Raw genomic sequence first — 23,683 nt, 5'->3', positions numbered from 1 at the left:
AGTGATCTCCAGAAAAAACATTTTTAATTATAACAATTTCACACAAATGTATAAACAGGATAAAATGATGAAGGAATGACATTCTGGACAGACATGGAGGCAATCTGCAGCGTGACTGGTTGGTGAAGGGATCAGCTGTGAGGTGATAATTCTAGTATAACATGTTATACTAATTGTGACTTTTGTGACGTCTTCATGGTATACTATACTGTGTTTACGACATATAGTATGATCCTTAAACATTTTTATGGCATGCTGTACTACAATGTTTACACAAAGATGCAACACAATTACTTTTTTAGGACAATTTTTAATGGCATTACAACTTTTTAAAATTACTTTTATGACACTATACAGTTTTTTTAATAACAACTTATATGGCATATTATGCTATGATTTTTGTATGACGCTGTTTATTACATACACTACTCTGACTTTTTAAGATATTGGGAACCTGACTGGCCCTGGTAGGTCCTCCGTTCTTGGGGACTCGCCTGGCTATTTCTCCAAGATGTTTAGGGGTCAGAGTACCATAAAAGGAAGCGTGGGTCTCAGAAACGTTGATCCCCCCCCAGGCTGCCCAGAGCCTCATCTACCCAGCTCCACAATCAACGCCCAGCCACACCCAGTTCCTGCATCGGGGGTCCCAGACGACGCCTGTTCCGTTGAGCTGCAGCAGTCAAAAGTTCTCTTTCTACCTTTCCCGGCCCTCAAGTCTCCAAGGCCAAGTTCCTACAGCGCTTCTCGCCTTTGGCGTCGGCCACATGGAACTTTCATATTAGAATTGAAAGCGCCACTTCACTTGAAGTAGAAATTTGAATGCAGGACTTTCAGTAATGTAGCGAGGCTTCCACTGAAACGTTAATAAACTGGAGAAGAAGAATAGTTGATGTTTTTGGACCCAAACTACAGAAACTTAATTTTTTTAAAAAGGACAAAAGATTCAATTTACACAATACTTTTATTCAATATTGTTTAAAATACAGTGTTGTGCTGATATAAAACATTAACAAGTTTACTGAAATGGGACGTAGAAAACACCTGAAGAAACATCAGGATTTGTGGGGCCTCATATACATATATATATATATTAACTAGTGATCTGGATGGACCCTACCTCTATAATAAGTGCTTTAATTATGGTTGTTGACAAACAGATTATTTGGTTTACATATGAACAAACGATGACACACCAGATGAAGAGGTAAGATGCACTTTCACTCCAATGCACACAAACGAAAACATTTTGCTACTAGCAGAAAATAACCAGAGGAAAAGTAACGTGTGTGTGTGTGTGTGTGTGTGTGTGTGTGTGTGTGTGTGTGTGTGTGTGTGTGTATAGAAATACCGGAGAACAGTCTTAGTGTAAACTAAGGAGAGAAGAAACTGTCTCAAACCTTTCCATCGTTTATGCAACATGCAGCGTCAGTTGCTCTGGCAGGATGATGCAGAGCTTTTGCTGTCGGTCTCTGAGTCGGTCTCCTCGCCGCCGCTGTTGGATGCTCTTTGACCTTCTGGTCTGGACTTGAATGTTTCCATTCCACCTGGAGGCTCTAGAGCTCCTCTGCTCTGACAAGATGTCTGTCCGCTCACTGACGGGCTGCTAATAAATGGAGGGATGCTCTGCAGAAAGGGAAATTATTGCCATAGTCAGCTAAATTGTTTTAAAACAGGACCCAGAGACCATTAACGGGGAACTGCAGAGGTTTTACAGATCAACGTCTGTTGGGTACTACTGCTGCATATGTGAATAAAGGCTTTCTGTGAAATCTGGTTGAAATCTAATATTTTGGAGTCAAAAGAAGTGGACTACAAGTCCTTTGTAGCCCACTCTTCATCTTAGCTTGAGCCAATGTTATAGGAGTGTAATGCTACATCATTGGAGTACTCTTAAGTATCTATATATGTAAACATCACCGGTGGGCTGTGGTCCCCACTTTCCCTTTGGATTTCACAAAAGGTACGGTTAAAAAAGAGCCCAGAGACTTATAACTCCTTGCATAACCTGCAAGAAGTTGTTTCTTTAAAGGAACTAGTGTTTAAAATGTAACCGACCAGTGTTTCCTGACTCCTCATCAGCTCCTCAATCTCATCGTTCCAGCCGAGCATTTCAGCAAACCTCCGCACCGTATCCTCCAGGTCACCAAGCTCCATGTGGTCTCCTCTCCGCAGTGGGACCTTCTCAAAGGGACCCACAGCGTGTCGGTTCAGGAGGAGACGTGGTACAGTGGAGCGCACCGTGTTCACCAGGCTCGCAAACGGCTCAATCTGAAACAATGACATTTTGTAAAGATATTGCTGAGCTAGGGGGTTTATCTGCTCACCAAATGTACTAGAACCCATTATAAGAAGACGTTTACCTGTAAAGAGGTGCCCATAATGATTAGCAGGTCTGCTTTGGGGAAGTCTTTAGTGTGGAGGAAATAATTTTGAGGAAGGTCCTCTCCAAAAAATACGACGTCAGGTTTGACTGTTGCAGCACAGAATGTGCATATGGGGACGTTGCCATTCATTATGGCATGCTGCAAAACAAACGAAAGAATAAGACGTTACTCCGGCAACAAATGCAGTGAATTGCTGTATTAAACTTGAATGTTTTTTGAGCATGTGTTCAGACATACCTTAGCCTCCTCAGCAGGGTGCGCAGTGTAGCACAGGTGACAGGCAGCCGTGGCAAAACTACCGTGAGCTTCCACAAGTTTGTCATCTGGGACGCCACACACTGGGAACAAAGTTAATAAAAGTAATTATTTTTGGTGACAATTGAATGTTTGAAAAAAATGTCACTGTCGATAAGTACTCAAGTGTTGGCAATGCTTTTGGATCTACATTTATTTTGTACTATGTGTGTTTGTACCCGTAATGAAAAACGTCGGCACTTTCAGCTCGCCGGGAGTTTAATTTCTTTTTAGTTTTCGTCCCCAGTAAGATCTCACTCACGTTTCTCCAGTCCGTCGATGTTCTGGGTGTACATTCGGAGCAGCAGGCCTTTGAGATGAAGCATGCGGACAAAGTAGTGTATGTAGTTTGGTCGGTGGCTGCCGGGATACAGAGCCTTGGCAAGGGAGAAGAAAGGCTGCGGGTCGTTGGAGAAGTAATCAATGTTGAAAATAGCTTCTGGGTAAGGGATGTTGTACTTCTCCAAGTTGGCGTAAAGACCTGTTCCTGGGGTTCTGAAAATGTGGAAATACCGGCATTTTGGGCATTAAGATGATGCTTTTATTAAAGAGCAGCTCGTGGTAAGTGTCTCTATCATAATATTTTCCTTGACTGTTGCTATATCCACTTAACAGGTTTACACTTGAGGTAGAAAGACTCATTTAATAGTAAAGAGGAATGTGAGGATGAGGGCGTGGAGAGAACAAAATCCACAGACGCCAACCTGAAGTCTGGGATTCCGCTGGCTGTGCTGATTCCTGCTCCGGCCACCACCACCACGTTCTTACAGCGGCCGAGCTTCACCAGCCGAGCAACAGAGGCTAGACCGCCCCGGGATGAGGACTTGGCAGCTAATGCAGACAGAGTGCCCCGACCAGATCTGGACCCAGAGGACTGCACAGGGTCACTGCTACTTTTGGACATCTTTCCTTTACTGGAGAGCAGGACAACAGAAAACAACTTTTAAAGTCTTTCCTACTGCTTACATTTGTTTTTTAATTTTTAGCCATGCTAGTGGTGTGGCTCTTAGGATGGCAATGTCAAGTTTCAGTCATATCCTCCACCTCTTTGATCCAAAGTGAAATATCTAAATGTTCAAATGTTCATGTTCCCTAGAGGATGAAGTCCGCAGACTTTGGTATTCCCCTGACCTTCCTCTAGCACCACCAGCAGAGACACTTTTCATGTGAAATGTTGTACTTGACAGACATTCATGGTTCCCAGATGCTGAATCCTATTGACTGTTGTGGTTCCCTGACTTTTCCTCTAGCGCCACCATCAGGTCAACATTTGATTTGTCCAATACTCTGGCTCCACCCAGATAGCTGCAAAAATAATGATATTCCCATCAGTCTCAGCTGTACTTTGTGTTTGGTGCTAATTGGCAAATGTTGACAAACTAAGATGGACCGGAACCCATGTGTAGCTATCTAGCACATAGTCATACGAGAACATACTGTATGTCTGTTGACATGTGTTCAAAAGCTTATGATCCTCTCAAATCTGGGACCATTTAAAATATATATTGGAGCAGAGATGCCTGTGGTTTGTTGCATGTATGTAGAAATGTGTGTGGGTATTCATTTATATGTATGTGCGTGTACTTATTATTGTGCATGTGTGTTTGTCATATTTGATTGCTATAATGTTTCCTGATCCTTATCATTTATAGAAAATAAAGTAAAAGTTACTGCAACATGTCCCCACCTTGTAGGTAAACTGTCCCGTCTGCTCACACTCATCTGACTGAGGTCCTGGGCCAAAGCAGAGTCTGTCTGCTTCCTTCTTAGCTTTCCATAGGGACCGGGCCCAGCATCCTGGGTCTCTGCAGGGTCGGTGTGCCTGGTCTGGGAGCTGGAGCTGCGGGTCATCCTGGTGACAGGAGACTGGTGGACTTTTTTATCCCAGCTGGACTTGGACCTGTTCATCCCAACACCTGTTGTCAGCAAGAAAAACAACAACAATTCAGCCTAAATGAAACATTAATCTCTGTTTATGAGCTTATATACACGTGTTATTTCCTCTGTGTTATCAGCACAAATGTGAGATTTGTCCAAATGTCATTTGAATGCCAGACATGAAAACAATGTTTTATTTTTAGATGTGCATTTTTTGTTTTTTCTCACCCCACTAATTAGATATTGACTTGTTTTCAATGATTCGCTTTCCATTTGCTCTCCCTCCTTTCCCTCCATCTCCAGTGTCCCATATTTAAAAAGCTGTTACACTGAAATCATCCCTTTCTCTTCACTCCCTTTGCACAGAGAGGAGCTGAAATGTTTTAAAACTGTCAACTGTTGAACAAAAGGTAATGGCTGCAATATATCTAGCAACCCCCCCTCTGCTCCTCAGCAGCTATGCTAATACAGTCCACAGCTGTGGCAGCTTTACTGTTCAGGGAAAGCGGAGGGTAGAGCTGAGGAGTTAAAAAGAGCGGTGGCAGAGGTGAAAGGGAACCGTAGATTGACTGTGTGTCAACAAACCCAGCTGGGTGAGAAAAGAGGATGCCCCCTAACGGCCCCCTCAAACCGAGGAAAAAGGGGAGGAGGGGGGGGGGGAGTCTAGAGATAAATGATACAGAGGCGGGATTCAATAAAGATGGAACAGAGGAGGAGGACAAGAAGAGGAGGAGGAGGAGGAGGAGGAGGAGGAGGAGGAGGAGGAGGAGGAGGAGGAGGAGGAGGAGGAGGAGGAGGAAGAGGGGGGTTTCTTTTCCAAAGCTATTCTAGGCCTTCAAAAAAACTTCCATGAGGAATGAGTGTGAGTGATCAGGCCGAGGCAGCGGACAAGGAAACAAAAGAGCTACAACCCATAAAACATGACTGCTTCAGAGGGCAGCAGGGAGATAAGACGAGCTTTTCTCCAGAAGCACCTTATCGCCCTCCGGAGGGGACAAGAGAGGAGAGAGGGGGTCACTGAAGGCTTACGGAGCAAAATGTGTTATTACCAGGCTTAGCTGATGCACACTTTGGCTTCTAACAATAGACATCCCTTTGAACCATCTTAAAAATCTAACATTCTCCGGGATACTTTTATTTTAGGCACTCAATCTTCTTTCACTTTGCCTCCTTAAAGGCTGAAGCCCCCACATTACTTCTGGTTTTCCCTCCCTGCACATCCTAGAGAACCATTAACACAGCGGGGTGAGGGTCTCTGCTTTTGTCTGGACTCCTGAACTGGACTGCTGAGTAAAGGCAATAAATCACCAGCCCAGTTATTACGGTCTCGCTCAGATGTTGGAAGCGTATTAGCAGCAGATCCTCTGAGCAGATCTGGAAAAAGTTACACATGCAGAAAAAGCCAACATGACCTGGAACAACAAATGTAGAACACAGGTGTATTCCTCCTTGGATATTATGGATTTACTAAATTAAAAGGGAAAATAAGAGGAGAAACGTAAATATCTAGAGAAAACACAACAGTCAGTGTGTCTGGAGTGGGGCGGAGCAAGCAGCAGGTTTTCATAACAGAGCAGCAAACGGTAATGTTGGCAAAACTTCAGCAACAACCTAAAACTAACTAAAGCTGATATTAAAATATAAAAAACTCCCACGCATAGACGCACACATTTTTACGAGAGCAAACTGCTTTTCAGTGTGTTAAATGTCAACTTCTTTTCTCTGATGAAAGTCTAGATGTGATACTATTATCATTCTTTAATGACAAATAAATCCCTGTATGAATGACAAAAGGCTTAAAAAGGATTTGAGAGCCCCCCCCCCCCCTCCTCCTCCTCCTCCTCCTCCTCCTCCTCCTCCTTTATTTGGCCTTTCACACTGCTTGGTCTCGCAGCTCTCCCCAGTCGAAAAGATGAGCGTGTCCCAGTGCCGGACCACCAGGAGTGTAGCTGCTCATATGAGGGTTACAGTTATCTAATTAGGACAGTCCTGCAACACTGGGAACACCTCGGCGCTCGCCATTACCACACCAAAAAGTCAGGCTAATGGATAATCCTTTTACAACCTTAGAGGCCGGGAGACAAACGCCAGCTCAGAGCAGCCGGAGAAAAGTTTGTGTTGAAACAACAAAAATGCAACAGCATTGACATCTACCGCTCAACACGGAGCAGAAGAAGCTCAATTCAATACCCAGTGAAATGCCCTTTAACATTTTACAAAGGTAACATCTTGAAATGTTAAAATGACTCGTTTGTTACTACCACGTGGCCATTAAGCTTTTTTACTTTGATAAACTCAAACATTTTTATTTATCAAAATTGTTAAAACAATTTTCGGTTGATTGACCAATCTAAATTCTCTTTTTTTGGGGCATATGAAAACAACAACAATCATGATTTCAACAATACATCCACAGGACTGCAATCCTAAATGCATTTAATTGGTCTCATTTATTAAGTATTTAACATGCGTATATATTTTCAATAACACGTGCATTAGATGAAGTTTTGATTTATCAAACGTATATCTCTTCGACCTGTCTGGTTTGATTTACGGTGATGGAGAAACGGCAGTAAAAGCTGCTCAGGAATGTTCATTGAAGGACAAATTTGCTCTTCTCACGATGTACAGATGAGGTCTACTGTAGATGAGGTCTACTGTAGACCAGGTCTACTGTAGACCAGGTCCGTTGGTTTGTTATTTATAAAAAATGGGGAAAAAAAGTGAATCACTGGAGGTTTGGTTAAGTTCAATGACGGGTTTTTCCCCTGCAACCCCAGCATCTAACCCTCCACCTACAGTAGAAATGAGGACAGCAGACTTTGATCTCTACCCCCCCCACACACACACACACCGCAACGGCCTGGTCGCCATGGGGACCTCCTCATAGTTGGAGAGGCGACAGCTCGATGTCGTCCTTCCCCACCTGCTCACTAATGACATATCACTCTGTGTAGCACCTTTGTTGGACTCTCAATTGACACAAAGCAGTGAGTCCTAATTTGTGTTAGTGTATTGTTTGCTAACAGAGGGGAAGGTGGGCGGTGGAGAGCCGACTCTGCACAGCGGGTCGATGGTTAACTAATGTCTCCTCTTGTCCCGGTAGTCCTCTGAGGGCTTTACCGGCCCTACATTAAACACCAGTCTACCAATAATGGGCTGTGATGTTATTGTACAACCGTGTAAGTTCATTCAGAGAACAGGATGTGAAAATAAAGACTGAGAGCTCAGGTCCGCTCTCACCCTGACAAAAACCTTAAGTCACCGCTCACAATAGCAGATAATGACATTAAACAAGCAATGCAACAGGAAAACATGCAAGTTAATTAAAGTCATCTCGGGACTAATCGAGTAAATGTTTAGTCTCAAAAACATCAAATGTTGCTTGTTTTGTAAAGCCCAATGATAATAATAATAATAATAATAATAATAATAATAATAATAACTTCCTTTATATTATTATTGAGCTTTACAAATGATAATCATTGATATACATTTCAATGGTAGGATTTCAAACAGGATAAAAGCCACAAATCAAAAACGTTTGAAATTCTTGTTTAATAAACGCTTTCAACGATGAACTGTTGATTAAAACAGTTTTTTAAAGTTGGGTTTAGTTGTCAAATGACTAAATGATTAATTAACTAATTGTAGGCTCGTACTTGGTTACAGAATGGGCCTTTAACAGTTGTAATAAGATACAAAGGGCCATCACCTCGCCCATAAGCAAAGCGTGTTGTTAACGTTTCTTAACTATGTGTGACAACATCTTGTTTTTTTGGGATGTGCAGTGCTGAAAGAAAAGAACAGAAGTTGACTTGCAGTCAGGCTCAGGCCTGTCAGAGGATTTACTAAAAGTGAGGCGACACTGGCACCCGCTGGAAACGAAATCTCATTACACTTGAAACCCATCGACCCATTTTGTAAAACAACCAATGCCTCACATGCTCCGTGGTAATATATGATCACTCCATTCATTACATTATGGTGTATATTTCATACATCTTTATTTAAGAGATTAAGCCTTTGATTTAGTAAGACAATGAGCATTACAGGATCCAGCTATATTAAAAGATCCCTTCCAGACATAAACAAATACTCTTTATAGAATAATAATTGTTGTTTGATGTTTGTTTTTTATCAACAAGTTAGATTACCATGTTAAGATTTATTAAATGTACATCTTCTATCTCATTGAAAAATCCATGATCTGAATATTACTGGACACGGGATGTCTCCATTCTCAATGCATTTGCCTCTAGTTGTTATGTCACAAACCCCGCTCGTGCCTACATGTCTGATATTTAAGGCAAGCACAGAGAAACTTAACACTTTCAGCATGCAGGGAATATGAAAACAGTCCTGTCGTGTCAAACTCTGCTCATAAAGTGTTACTGCACAGTGAAGCTCAAAAGTCCACGTGAAAGGCAAATAAGAAAAACACATTTCGGACTGGAGCGGCTTTAAGATACATAACAGCTGCTCATTAGAGGACTCAGACTGAGTCACGTGAGGTAAACAGGCTCGCGCGCTCAAACAATGCAAATAAATAAAACACCATGGATCTAGGAAACCTTTAAAGACGTCTGTGGGCTCGCCCCACTCTGAAGGAAGTCATTGTCACTAAGAGGTGGTCGTCCCCGTCCTATCTATCTATAATAGCGGGTACAGAGAAAGGGCTTCACGTCACCTGTCTGTCCAGACGGCGGTACTTTTGAATGCTGCGCAGAAAGACGGCGACAGATAGACACACACAGACAGACAGGCAGCAGAGTTTGTTGAGCCGCTCGAGGTGTTCCACATCCAAACGGAAACTCGCTGAACTTCTTGATCACTAAACTCTGAGCTTGTAACCTCACAGCCGCTGCAGCCAGGTCAGCATCTGCTGCAGAGGGAATAAAGGTGTCTCATCCTTCTCAAATGCATGCGCCTCATCTTCATGCTGCCTTAAATCGGGAGTTTTGGGAGGAGAGAACCGTCACTCTGCTAGTATTTCCGGGTATCAAATAAATCATTGCAAATACAGGCGGGAAACAAGAGTCGGAGTCACGTGGTGCTGAGGCCTTTTTCACAGCAGATATTTTGACTTGTGGTGATTTCATGTGTATTTTTTATAGAATTCATAGTGTCTATATTTTCTATAAAGTGTGTATTTATTTGCATACAGTGTGTATGTTGCATATACAGTAGGGTGTGTGTGTGTGTGTGTTTTTGTATGCGGTTCTTTTGGTCGGTAATCCAGTCATCTCCACATTAATACATCTTCTACATATCCAGATGGTATTTGATCCCGTTCTGTTTCTTAAATACTATTCCGTGACAGCGCCACGTCAAAGAGACGATCTTTGATTTAGAGCGACCCGTGGAGGATGTACGTCACTTCCGCTTTGAGGGGAGGATGTCGTTTTGGTGTTTTCGGTCCAGTGTCCTCTCCCGCCAAAGTGATGGCCAGTGGCCCTTTCCAAAATAAATCCTCTCATCTTTTCTGATTACTACACCCTGCGACGCTTCCCACAGTTGTTCCTAATCATCACCAGAACATCTACACTCATTCTGAACTAAACTAAACAAAGTACAATACAAGCCCCCGTGTTAGTGCATGATCTCTAACATATTGAACAACAATAAGCTAACCAGACAATAACAATACACAGTGCCTACATGTACATGTGGTTTTGTAAAGGCAGCCAGCAGCTGGAGCTTCGTCCTCCGTGTGTTTTTATGGGTGGAGACTGAGGTCCTCCCTCAACACAGTCACACACACAACACAGCGTAACCACCAGCAGCTACATCATCAGAGGCCGTGTAGCCTGATCATTATTATTATTTGGGGCAGAAGGTCCCGCACATAGCGCACAGTAACGTTACCGTGGATCAGATAAAGAGTAAGGTAAGTGCTAAATTAGCTCGTTTTTGTTTCAGTTTGTGTAACGAGAGTCAGCGATGAGAGAACACTGATTCATAGTATCTTGAGAATCCGTTTCAAAGCAATTGAACTCCCTCGATCATGAGTGTAATCGCGACAGAAATGGAAACACTAGTGAATATCGATCGAGCAGCGGTGGAGGAAAGATCGTTAAAGCGCTGTTTGGTGTTTCAGGGGAGACGTGACGTGTCTGTGTCTCAGCTGCAAGATAAGACAAATAAGCTAATTATGGCGACTAAAGACAAAACAACCACGTAGGTCGGCATGTTGATTACAAGTCCAGCCCTTCCTGTCTCTCACAGTGAGACAGCACCAACTGTTACATTGTTACATTCGACAAAACTTTTAAGCAATGTCTGTTTTAACTGCCTCTAGGTTGACGTTATAGCTCAAGTTGACGTCTACGGAAACGCAGTCTGCCACGAAACTATATGCTGGAGGTTAGCTAACGTTACGTAGCACACGTTTTATATGCCGACTACTTATGTTAATACATTTAATTTGAACCTAACAGGGATGTAAACACGGTGATAATGCTGTTTACCCATCAGTTAATTGTCACCGCAGCTGCCACACGCGCTCCTTTGTTCATTGTTTACTTATTAATAAACGTTATGACTGAAGGAATAACACTTTGCTCTGAGCAGCTTTCATAACGTCATAACAAGGCACCATTGACTTTGCAATGATATGGAGATTCCTTCAAAATAATTCCTTCAAACTGTCAGTTTATGTCTTTGTTTATTTCTGTTTCCCAAAGTCCAGAAGACGACTCCCATCTTCACATTTTAGTTTTTCAGCATCGGTTGTTTTAAGTTGAGATATTCTGTGTTTGTCGTGTGTTTTTAACCTGTCCTACTGTGGCAGGCCGTGAACAGGTCTGCCTTGTTTAAGGATCAGCAGCACACATAAAGCAGGCTCCTGTTATTGTCCTTACACACACACACCCCTCCCATCTCTATTTACTTTAAAAAGGCTTTCTCTACAGACTGTCAGCATTTTCTCTTTTAATGACATATGGCGCTTATAGCCTTATCACACGTATAGTGAACGTTATAGCAGCTCATACATGTACCAGGTACAAGGAGCACATTTTAAGGGGTAAACACATAGATATATGCACCAACAAGCACAGGCACATGTCTCTTACAGGGTGAAGATCATAACAGAAATGACACAAAGATGACAGGAGGGAAACCATTTCATGTAACACAGAATCTCTTTCCCCGTAGTTCCCAACACTGCATATCTCTGTTAATTATGTATCACAGTGTCTGTTGGTGATTGTGTCATTTATTTTTGCAGAGCGATGAGTCAGGCAGAGCAGGTGCCTGAGGACATGCCTGCATACCTCAATGATGAGCCAGTAGCTACAGGTAAGTTTAGTTGCAAATGTCTGTTTATTGACCTCAATGTGTTCAACGGTTTTTGATCCTGTTTTCAGAAAAAGACCTAGACGTGCGACAAATTATACGGAAACACGATTATGAAGTTCACATATAGGGATTAGCTGTTTCTGTAGTAATCAGCTTCTGGTAAACGTAATATGTGCAGATTCAATAGTTTGGTATTCCTATAAGGCAGAACTGTGTCCTTGCTCTAAAGACATTTTAACTGTTCTGCTCTTTGGCAACTTATTTATCGATATTGAAAACAATCGTCATTTGCAACCCTACACCACTGATTATTACTTTTATAAGATGTTTTTTTACATTCATGCTTTCCTCTTTAGTTACCAATTGTATTGTAGATATGGCGTACTGCAACGAGCATCTAAACGGAGTAGAGAAGAAACCTTGTTTAATGTAGCACTGCAATGAGCAGTTGATCAATCGAGTTGTTGATGGACAGAAAATTAAACAACAACAACAACTTCTATTATCGATTAATCATGAAATTCATTATTCGAGCAAAAGTACTAAACATTTCCAGCTTCTCAAATGTGAGGATTTTATCATTTTCTTTGTTTTTACATTATTGTAATTGACTACCTGAGTGATTTGAAGCTCTGGGAAATTTTGGTTTATATTTTTCACTGACATTTCAAATTTATAAACTATTATTTAATTAGTCAAAAAACAAATTAATCAATGAAGATCATCCATAGTGTCAAGTATAGTTTAGCAGAATCTTGTGTACCACGGTTATATCGTTATCATGGGCGGCATATTGGTGGTAAAGGCCTGTGAAGATGCAATACGTTTGGAGTTGAGCTGAAATGAGTTAATTTATCAATATTATAATAATTCGTTGCAGCCCTAGTTTGGTTTATTCAGAAGTGAAATATAGGATCTTAAAATGTTGCTGTTGTTATTTTTAAACCAGATGACGGCGACAAGGACCATCCACAGGCGCAGCCGGGCATGTTCGGCAGGTTGGCGGGGAGCTTGTATGGTGCCACCAAGGGAGCTGTAGGAGCCACTGTGGGCGGTGTGACGTGGATAGGAGGAAAGGGTCTGGACCTCACCAAGACCACGGTCAGCTCTGTAGTCGCTCTGCCTGGGATCGGAGTGGGTCTGGTTAAAGGAGGAGTGTGTGCTGTAGCCGGAGGAGTGGCTGCTGTTGGTTCCGCGGTGATCAGCAAAGTTCCCATAGGAGGAGGCAAAAAGAAGGACAAGTCTGACTGACGGAGAGAGGAGACGACGCACACAGCTGAGGTGTTATGACTCACGTTGTTTCCTGTGTCAGCAGGAAAAGAGCAACAGAGGACTCAAAAGTTTAGTGTACACATTTCTGGTAAAGGGAGTCTTTGTTTTTTCTCTTTAGTTTCTCTTTTTTAATGTGATTGTCGGTAAACCCATGTTCATATAGCTAGTAGCTAGGACCCACAACGCATGAACTAACAAAGACTCTCCTGCTCTGTTGTTAAAGGCAACACACTATTATCACCAGTGCCTGAAATTGTTCAAATATAATGTCCATGTTTCAATTTTTGATAAAAAAAAAGTGACACCACTGCTTTTTTACGGTTGTACTTGCCACAAAAGTAAACTTTAGAGAAAAGCTCCTCAAGAGTGTAAATGTACTTACATTTCACTTGCAAGACAATCATTGATCAATTGTGATCTGTAAGTGACAAAGAGGTGTTTCACTGTCTACTGACATGGATCAGAAAATGTGTACATTGTGATTAAATCTGCTTTCTGTTTAGTTAATCGTCTCTGTTCAGCTTGCACAAATGAACAAACACATGTGATCAAAGCTGTGCTCCTTAAAGTAGAGTCCAGTTTAATATCTGAACCACCTGCTGACTGTGGACTGTGGATATTTCACTGGTGAACTTTTGTGACCGTTTTCAGTTTTCCTCTGAATTCACATTGCCCTCTTGTGGTTATATTGTCACCTCAGTGGAAAGTGACTCATACTTTTGATACAGAATCCGAATTATTACAATAAATATTGTTGAAAACTAGAGTATTTTCTTTGCAATTAGCTTAACTTCCAGTTGTACATTTTATACATGACATATTTTTCACATGACTATATATTTTGATAGTTACTGTGATGTGTTGCTTAATGTCGCTCTCAAATCCAAGTATGTCAACGTCTATCCTTTGGGCACAGATGCTTCATTATGGCATAAATCTCTCACAATGCATCAGAGCATTACTTCTCAACCCGATCGTTCCCCTAATGCTTCTCCATGTTGCTTAGCGAATCTGAAGGCTGGAGTTTTGACATTACATTCTGAGTTTCAAGTGTGAAGTGCAGCTGAGAAACCTGGACTACATGTAATGAAACATCTACCGTAAACTGTAAAATGCCATTCAAGTCTTGCATGTTGCAGAACTAAGCTTTCAAAGCTTTTGTTTAATCAGTGTTGCAGGATGTTTGAAAGTGTATTGAACAATGAGAACTTTGTTCATGTTAATATTCAGGACTTGTTTAAATAAAACATACGCTGAAGGCTGTAAACAGTATGTATTGTGTTGCATCAGTCACAAAACAAGTCGTACAAATCCAAACAGTATATTTATACTTCTTTACTTCTGTTTTTTCTTTTACCATAGAGATTTCACTGTGTTCTGTAGATCTGTACTTTATTAAAGATTCACTGCTCTACTTTAGACAAAATTGAGATTTTGAGATTTCTTTAAAACCTTTGGATAACATGAGTTCAGGAAGATTTTTTTTGTACCCCAAACAGATTCAGTTAATTTGAAGTAAAATGAAAATGTGCACAATTTATAATTTGGTGCTATGCTCAGTGTACTGTATTTATTTGAAATGGTGAGGTACAGTTTGTTGTAATGGAGGACCATTGCTATATGCAGGGTTACAGATGCTAAATACAATTAAAACTGCAAATATATCAAACATTTTTAAAGATATAGTCTCTTACAACCCCTCGAAAGATAGCGCTCCATCCTAACATGATTGTCATTATTTATTGCCTCATGATCAACACATGCTCACACTTCCATGTAGGTATGTTTGGTTCTTAAATGACATAAATATAACAAGTAAATACATGATGTACACAACTAGGTTGCAAATTGACCATAAAAATCAAATATCAGATGAAATAAACAGCATTAAACACATCTGTATAGAGACCCAACAAAGACACAGGTAAATAGAACTAAATCTGTGGTTTAAATAAACTTATACTGCCATCTACTGGTAGAAAGGGTGAACACTGTCACTCTGCATCTCCTTTTACAGGCTGTGCTCTGCCTTCACTCAAGCAACAGAATACGGTGGAAAAATAAATATCAGATGTTGATGATCCACAATATCATCTAGTTCTCACTCTTTTTTTGGCCATTTAACAGTCCCGATGTTTAGTCTGTCGGACGAGGATGCTGTTTCTTTGCGTAGGGATTTCAATAGCAGTCTCTTTATCAAGCACCTGATGCCCATGTTCATGTTAATGAATCCACAACTGGTTGGTTTTCCAAACAATTTGGTGTGAAGTAAGGAGATGTTTTGTCTCCAACATTATTTTCCATTTATATTAAAAATTAAAGCTTCTATTTTTGGGGTTAAAGTTGATGATCAGATGGTGGCCATATTATATGCGGATGATGTAATTTTACTTGCTGAACAGGAAAAAGATCTGCAGATTATTCTGAACGTTGTTGTAGAGCGGTGCTGGAAATGGAGACTAGTGGTAAATCAAGACAAAACACAAATAGTACATTTTCGACAAAAATCATTAGAGAGAAGTTCAGTTGTTTTTAACTTTGGTTCAACAGTATACATATCTTGGCATTACTCTCGACAAGCACATGACATTTAAAAAAGCTGTAAATTACATTACAGTCATTTAGCTGATGATTTTATCCAAAGCAATTTACAATTTAGATGCTATCATACTGTAGGCACGGCTACGGGAGAAATTTTTGGGGTTAAGTGTCTTGCTCAAGGACACATCGACATGCAACCAGCCGGGGTCGCCAACCCTCTGATTGAAAGACGGCCCTGCTCTCCACTCAGCCACAGTCGCCAGCATGTTCTAGCTCAGTCAGCAGGAAGAGATCACTGAACTGAATAAAATTAAACCATGTGGTAATCTGAGATTCCGTACTTATACACAACTCTATCATTCATGTGTATGTCCTGTGTCTTTGTGGTGTTTGGGGTTTCCGTGACCACACAAGTTGTAACACTGTGCATCACAGAGCTATTAGATCCTTGTTGGGAGTTCACAAATCGACTTATGTTTTGGCCATTAGTGGGATATGGGTTGGGAACCTCTATTCGATTTTGTGAAGATGTCTGATCAGAGACTAAAAAGATATTTCATTGGGACATTTTGAATGGTCATCCCTGGGCTAAGGGTTTGAAATCTCTGTATTACATGAACAATATGTCATTGATATTAAGGGGATTAGGACCAAACAGATTTTCATGCATAGAGAAAAATAGTCTGCTGATATATGGTGTAAACAAAAGGTATTGTCTCATAAAGAATAACTATAGTGCAGAACTTTATGTGAAGTATAACTTAAACAAAAGACAAATATCCATATGTGCACAGTTAAGCTCAGGAACATGACCGTTAGCCCTAGAGACCGGTAGGTTTAATTCCACTCCAGAGGAGAACAGAATCGGTTTGCTGTGTGAGGAAATTGAGAATGAGGTGCACTTTTTGTTTTACTGTCCTATCTACGAGGACATGAGTAATGTACTCTTAAGTAAAATGACTTCATGTTATGTTGATTTCCATTGGCTGGATGACTATGAAAAACTTGAGTTGCGCTTCAGGAAAGGAATCTTTTCTGTGGCAGATTTTATTTGCCAGGCCTGGGAGAGAAGGCAGAACGTTTTGTATAAGATCGAGCAGTGAAGTCATTTTGTAATTGAATGAAACTTAATCACATGTGTGTCCACTGCAGCTGTACTTTTGGTGTCTTATGAACCCATGAGGGTTGGACACATTATGTGTATGACACAAAAATAAAGTTATCTATCTATCTATCTATCTATCTATCTATCTATCTATCTATCAATAAAAATGTTTTTTGTATTTTGTTTTGTTTTAGAGGAAGTGAAATAGTACTGCCAGTGAAATTATGATATAAAAACAAGAATTTACAGCACATCAAAGCCAATATCTTTTAATATAAATGTGTCTACAATATTTTTGGGGCTCAATACATTTTTTTTCTGTGGCACACTTTTGCAGTCTTTTTGCATTTATTACAATATACAGTATGTCATATGCAAATCTTTTCAAATCTTTTACTGAATGATCTCAGCCAAATTCTTGAGTTTGACACCGCTGTTTATTCCGCAGAGGTACCCATGATGACTGGTCCTACAGAAACCACAACCTTCGGCTCAGTCTTTCTCTGGTCCACAGCCGTGACATCTCTCTTACTTTTTAGGAAGCACACTGGTTCATAGGCGTAGCCCGCTGAAGCAGCGGACACAGTCGTACTGCAGTGAATGTGCACCTGAACAAGTAAAACCATGTAAGCAGAGCAATACAAAAATATTTTGTTGCAGCAGTTTATCATCAGTGCAAAAATATGCATAGTAAATTAAATCATTACCGGTTCCTTCAGGGCTGCCATTGAATTTGGGTCCAAAAAGGTAAACATTTTGAAAAAGAAACGTCTGTAGTGACTGGGGAATGCCAGACCAGAGGAGGGACCGACTGGAACCAGTGTGGACAAGTAGCGATCATCCTTGTATGGACACCTGGATGAAAAGAAAATGACATGAAGGCAACTCCTCTGTTATTCAATTTAAAAAGGAAGTCAGTGTTTTCATAGTGTAAAGTATAAACACTGACAAAAATGATTGAACATGTTGTCATAAACAGGACAGTGTTAAATTGGTGTTTTATTTACGCGTCTATCAGAAGGTCCCACTGGGGCAGACTGTGAGGGTTGGGGCTTATGGTTGCCCAGCAGCGACCAAGACTCAGGAGAAGGTTGGGATCTGTCTTTTCAAGGAGTTGAACCTCCACGTACACAGGTTCCCTCAGTACTTTGGCCACAGGATAGTCAGCCAACGTGTAGAATGAGTTATAGGCCGCTACCACTGAGAGAGCAGTGACAAGTTAGTATGACAGCCATCTACAAATACAGCAGCGCTGTGCCAGACAGACATCCACGTACCTTCATTACAACCCTTTACACTGCATTGTCCATTAGCCAACTTCAGCTCTACACTGATGGGTCCCAGAGCAGCAACTGGTAGAGGTGGATTTAGTAACGACATTACTTCTACAACCACAGTTTCAACAGAGGTGCCGATGTACCTACACTGGAAGACCAATCTGAAAAGAGAAAACTGGCATTATGTTGCTTGGTCAGATCTGTTATTTTGATATTACAAAAGTACTTTAAAAAAGGATCACCTACTCATAGTGACTGTCCCTGGTAATGATTCCAAGAGGCCCGACTCCCATTTCATATGAGGAGAATATTCTGTTCTCATAGATTATAACACCAGGCTCCTCCTACAAAAGGTAAAAGAAAATGGCATTGTGAGGTAAAAATATGCATAGGCCTTATTTAAAGTTTTCTTAACTGGTTGAAAAGTTGAGAAAATCGAGGTCTTACCGTAACAACGGAGCCACAGGCGGTAACAGGAAAGTTAAAGATGGCAAAGGCTGAATTAGAGTCCACATGCATACAGCCAGGACCTTGGTCCAATAGTGAGATTGACTCGAGGTTAATGTGGGGCAGAGTGGCATCTCTCGCCACTACAGCAATGAACTGGCCGTCCTTGGTGCACTGAATGGTCACTGGTGGCACAAAGACAGGCATTGACAGGTTAAATATGTAAGAACACCTTTTTTTCATCCTCCATTACGGTCCATTGCATGACATTCTTTTCAAAAACTCACCTGCTTTTCCAAAGTAGCACTGTTGGCCATTAAAGCAGCAGTTTATGGCTATGCATCCATCAGCAGAGATATCAGAACCTCCACATGGGATTCTCACGTTTGATGAGATGTCACAACTCTGGACAGGAATCGGCAGTTGTTTGGACGGTGTCTGTGGGATTTTCGGGTCCTGCGTCGCCTGATCAAAATAAGGCCAGTAGTGCTGATGCTTTGGATATTTATATTGATATTGATGGTAATGTCCATAGTGTGGAACACCATACTGTGATGTTGAACCACCATAATGTTGTGGTGAAGGTGGAGGTGGAGGTGGAGGTGGAGGTGGAGGTGGAGGTGGAGGTGGAGGAGGTGGAGGTGGAGGTGGAGGTGGAGGTGGAGGTGGAGGTGGAGGTGGAGGTGGATCCCAAGGTGGAGGTGGATTCCAAGGCAATTGTGTCTGACCGCCCTTATAGCCCGCAAGTGAAGGCTGTGTATGGATTAAGCACCCTAGCAGTGCTAGTGCCACTAAAGAGGTGACACTCCAGCGTTTTGCCATGGTTCAACAGCAGTTTGACCTGGACAGTGCCCAGGTGTACAACTTACGTTATATATGGCTTAATGTTTTAAAGACTCCTCCTCTGAGGCCGAATAACCACCAATCACAGCTTCCTATCTTTTCAATAGCCACTTAAAAGCTTCAGGGGCGTATTATGTCATGTTTTTTATATTATTTAGGGGGATGATTTGATAAGCCTTTTGGCAACTTCACAAGATCAGACACATGTGTCCTATTAGATCAGGTCACTGGGTTGGATGACATTAAAGTATTTGTATTTGTCATACATTTGGGTCACAAAAACCTTTTTTTTAAAGGTCTTTGTGGCCTCAAGAGTTATTTGTCACCAAATGTTTATTTTGCAAGTGCACAATGGAAAACATATTGATCTTTTCTCTGGATCTGTAACAAAGTCTGCCATAATATGCGCCTCAACTCAATAGGTCTGTTCATGTGTATACCTTACAGCTGTGCCATTATGAACACATTTTTTAAAACATAACCATATTTCAGTTTCCTAAACAGGAGGTTTTAATCCACTGCAAGACAAACTCTGAAGGTTAATGGGAGCCAAAATACATCATTAAATCCAGGAAGACTTTATAGATTTATTACATAATACATACATACAGTATTACATAACTTGTGAGGTTACAGATGAAAAAGGTGAAGGTCTTTTATTATCTAGTTATAATAACTGGCAATTGTACAATGGCATAGGGAAATAAAATAATTATGATAGTAATGTTTTGTAAATACTTGCAGCTAAATTGATTTATTCCTACTGAATGAATTTGTTAACCAACCTCACACTAGACCCAATGCTATGATACTGATATCAATACCACCGTTCTTTATCGTTTATTATCTGCATACCTCACTGTGGTAGCCTACTGATTTATGGAATTATATTTGTGTCAGTTCTGAGTGTGTGATGGGAAAAGATTTTTTCAACCAGCACATACATTTTCTTATGCTGGAATAAAATTAAATGTGCATTAAAAAAAATCTATTCTGTCCAATACGTGAGCTATTTTCCACACAAGTGCAAAATGTAGTTTATTCGGTTGATATGGTAGATACGGTTGCTCTGGTTTATTCGGTTGATGTGGTTGATGCAGTAGATACGGTTGCTCTGGTTTATTCGGTTGATGTGGTTGATGCGGTAGATACAGTTGCTCTGGTTTATTCGGTTGATGTGTTTGACGTGGTTGATGTGGTTGATGCGATTGCTCTGGTTTATTCGGTTGATGTGGTTGATGTGGTTGATGCGGTTGATGCGGTTGCTCTGGTTTATTCGGTTGATGTGGTTGATGTGGTTGATGCGGTTGATGCGGTTGCTCTGGTTTATTCGGTTGATGTGTTTGATGCGGTTGCTCTGGTTTATTCGGTTGATACGGCTGATGTGGTTGATGCGGTTGCTCTGGTTTATTCGGTTGATGTGGTTGATATGGTAGATACGGTTGCTCTGGTTTATTCGGTTGATGTGGTTGATGCGGTTGCTCTGGTTTATTCGGTTGATGCGGTTGATGCGGTTGCTCTGGTTTATTCGGTTGATGTGGTTGATGCGGTTGCTCTGGTTTATTCGGTTGATGTGGTTGATATGGTAGATACGGTTGCTCTGGTTTATTCGGTTGATGTGGTTGATGCGGTTGCTCTGGTTTATTCGGTTGATGCGGTTGATGCGGTTGCTCTGGTTTATTCGGTTGATGTGGTTGATGCGGTTGCTCTGGTTTATTCGGTTAATGTGGTTGATGCGGTTGCTCTGGTTTATTCGGTTGATGTGTTTGATGCGGTTGCTCTGGTTTATTCGGTTGATGCGGTTGCTCTGGTTTATACGGTTGATTCGGTTGCTGCGGTTGATGTGGTTGCTGCAGTAGATACAGTTGAGGTGGTTGCTGCGGTTGATGTGGTTCATACGGTTGCTGTGTGCCTGTGATTGGAGAGACTGGAAATTGGGAAATGATCGTGGATATGCAGGATACTTCGATGTTTGAAGATATTGAGGAAGAACTTAGGAGGAGGTTGGACCTGGGGCATATGAGGGTATTGATGAGCCTTTTGTGTTGGAGGGGGTTGGAAGGGTATTGAGGAGCCCACATTAATGGAGGGACCTGTGCTTTGCCATGTTGCCAGCAGCAGTTTGACCTGGATAGTCCCCAAGTGTACAACTTATGTTGTATATGCTTACTAGGGTTGATGTTTTAAAACCCCTCCTTTGAGGTCAAATAACCACCAATTACAACTTCCCATCTTTTCAATAGCCACTTAAAAGCTTCAGGGGTGTATTATGTCAATGTATATTATTCAGGGGAATGTTTTGATAAGCCTTTTTGCAACTTCACAAGGTCAGTTGTATGGGAGAGAAAGGGAAATTAAATGTCCTGTCAAATCAGCACTGGGGTGATTGTCAGTTTGACATTAAAGTATTTATTGACAATTCAGGTCATGAAAACCTGAAAAACAAAAAGCTTTATTTGTCACCAAATATTTATTTAGCTAGTGCACAATTCACAGAACTTGTCCGAGTTGGTTTAGTTGGCAGTTTGTCTTGCACCTAACTAAACATTCAAAGGTTCAGAGGACACTGAGACAAACCACTAGATCCTAGAAGTGTTGCCATACTAAAAGTGGGCTTCAGCTTACTTGCAGCAATAGACCGTGATATTTGTAGTGAAAAAGGCTTTGATTGTCTTACTGAAAAGGTCATTGCCTTCCTTCAGCTTGCTAGATGTTGTCTTCATTATCCACAATGGAGATTAATGGAAGAAAACACAAGCAATCCAAGTTTACCAGTCAGAGTTCTTGCAGCAATCTAGAATCAATAATTGCTATAGTGGTATCAGCTGTTATCGCTGAAAAGACCAGCTCAGAGTGCAGCCGTGAGCTAACCAGTCGGGCACGCTCACATGCACTTGCATGCACTAAAAGCACGCGCGGCTCGCCTGACTTTGTCAACAAAATAAGGAGAAGCTTATAATATATAATATATAATACAAAGAGGGAGAGCACCTTTATTTGCTTAGCTAGACATTAATCCACTATATCTTTACATAGAAAACACCTGTTTGCTGCTGTATTAATGTTCAGAATGTTAAATACAGCTCCCTTTATGGAGGGAGAACTGCCAACACAAACCTCTCCAGCTGTCATTGGTTTAATAAGTTAATTTTAAAATCAGGTGTTGGGAAAAATATAACCAAGCTGAAGTCAATTGTGTTCTAAAAAAAACAAACAGTTGCCTTTAAGGCTACAAGTTGCAATTACAGCATAACCTTGCATTTCCCCTCAATTTAAAGATTCTCTGTTGTCAGTTGCTTTAAAAACAGCATGAAGCTGAGAGCCAGTGGAACATGTCCACAAGCAGAACAATAACATGCCACTTGCTAAGGAACACTTTGTTTAATTCTTGTTTAACTTTTTTTAATAACAGCAGTGAAATTATTATCTGTTATATGCTAAAATGTAGCATAACAGTAGCACAAATATAGTCAAAGTCAGCTAACATACTCAGTAATGTCTGTTACTCATCAGCATCTATCTGAAGTTTGTTAACATTAGTACACATTAGCCAGCATTATACCAGACCATGTAAGGATGTAGCAGAAAAGCCTCTGAGTGTCTTGGATTGAGCAAAGGGTTTAATACATTTTCAACTTTAAATTTTAAGAAGCAGATTATGTATTTCTTCTCTAAAATTGTGCAGGCTTTATTTAAGTGGAGGATCCTCCTGGTATATCAAGTATAACAGGTGGCAATGTTGCCTTGCCAAACGTAGGCAAATACAATACATCATCAAAATCTACTTAAAGGCAAAGTGTGTATGATTTGGAGGCCTCTAGAGGTGTGGTTGCAGATTGCACTAGCTGAATAACCCTCCGCTCACTCCATTTCCAAGACTGTGGTAACGTGAGACGCCGAGCGCAAAACCGTGTTACCCTCGTTCGCCTCACTCAGAGGCTATTTATTTATTACCATAATAACATTACTTTAGTTGCAACCGAAGTCACAAAGTGACTGGCGGTACTACGGTTTTGCACTCTGCGGCTCACGGTACTGCAATTTCACACACATGTTGAAGAACTATGGCCTTCAGGTAGTGCAAAAACATGGAAGGCACTTTTTAAGGCCAGCTAGTGTTTGGTTTGTCTGTTCTGGGCTAATTCAGTAACATGGAGGTGCAACATGGCAGACTCCATTAAGAGGATCCATATATAAAATGAAAATACAACAATTCTTAGTTGCAGGTGATTATATACTAATTAAACATACTGTTATACTATTATTATTGGATCATTATTAATGATGTATTAATATGTAAGTGGTACTTTAATGTTGTTGTTGGTCAAGGTGAGACTCAT

At 41.0% G+C, this 23,683-nt stretch overlaps 2 protein-coding genes across 3 annotated transcripts; one reads left to right on the top strand and one right to left on the bottom strand.

The window, feature by feature from the left end:
* Positions 1 to 838: 838 nt before the first annotated feature.
* LOC306698809 (NAD-dependent protein deacetylase sirtuin-3) lies at positions 839 to 9,489 on the bottom strand. The gene is made up of 8 exons (XM_079163289.1): positions 9,247 to 9,489; positions 4,366 to 4,594; positions 3,383 to 3,592; positions 2,941 to 3,173; positions 2,622 to 2,722; positions 2,361 to 2,522; positions 2,056 to 2,268; positions 839 to 1,623 (listed from the first exon to the last, which is right to left on the bottom strand). The coding sequence occupies exons 2-8, from the start codon at positions 4,584 to 4,586 to the stop codon at positions 1,426 to 1,428; spliced, it is 1,338 nt and encodes a 445-aa protein (XP_079019415.1). The 5' UTR covers positions 4,587 to 4,594; positions 9,247 to 9,489; the 3' UTR covers positions 839 to 1,425.
* An 810-nt stretch (positions 9,490 to 10,299) lies between these two features.
* Positions 10,300 to 14,609, top strand: tmem263 (transmembrane protein 263). Of its 2 annotated transcripts, none has more exons than XM_079163078.1 (3): positions 10,300 to 10,441; positions 11,788 to 11,858; positions 12,808 to 14,609. In XM_079163078.1, the coding sequence occupies exons 2-3, from the start codon at positions 11,792 to 11,794 to the stop codon at positions 13,107 to 13,109; spliced, it is 369 nt and encodes a 122-aa protein (XP_079019204.1). In that variant the 5' UTR covers positions 10,300 to 10,441; positions 11,788 to 11,791; the 3' UTR covers positions 13,110 to 14,609. The 2 variants fall into 2 exon arrangements, with proteins under 2 accessions (XP_079019204.1, XP_079019203.1); XM_079163077.1 differs by having other exon boundaries at positions 10,300 to 10,446; positions 12,808 to 14,608.
* The last annotated feature ends 9,074 nt before the right edge of the window (positions 14,610 to 23,683 follow it).

Source organism: Pholis gunnellus (assembly GCF_910591455.1).
Source record: "Pholis gunnellus genome assembly, chromosome: 7".
NCBI classification, from domain to species: domain Eukaryota; kingdom Metazoa; phylum Chordata; class Actinopteri; order Perciformes; family Pholidae; genus Pholis; species Pholis gunnellus.
Note: the sequence above shows the minus strand (reverse complement) of the source record. Positions and strands in the feature narration are given on the sequence as shown.

Coding starts and splice junctions, on each gene's coding strand:
- LOC306698809 (XM_079163289.1), bottom strand. CDS start 4,586: ATGAACAGGTCCAAGTCCAGCTGGGATAAAAAAGTCCACCAGTCTCCT. Junction 3,593..4,365: donor CGGGACAGTTTACCTACAAG/GTGGGGACATGT, acceptor CCTGCTCTCCAG/TAAAGGAAAGATGTCCAAAA. Junction 2,723..2,940: donor CATCGACGGACTGGAGAAAC/GTGAGTGAGATC, acceptor CTTTGTTCCCAG/TGTGTGGCGTCCCAGATGAC.
- tmem263 (XM_079163078.1), top strand. CDS start 11,792: ATGAGTCAGGCAGAGCAGGTGCCTGAGGACATGCCTGCATACCTCAAT. Junction 11,859..12,807: donor TGATGAGCCAGTAGCTACAG/GTAAGTTTAGTT, acceptor TTTTTAAACCAG/ATGACGGCGACAAGGACCAT.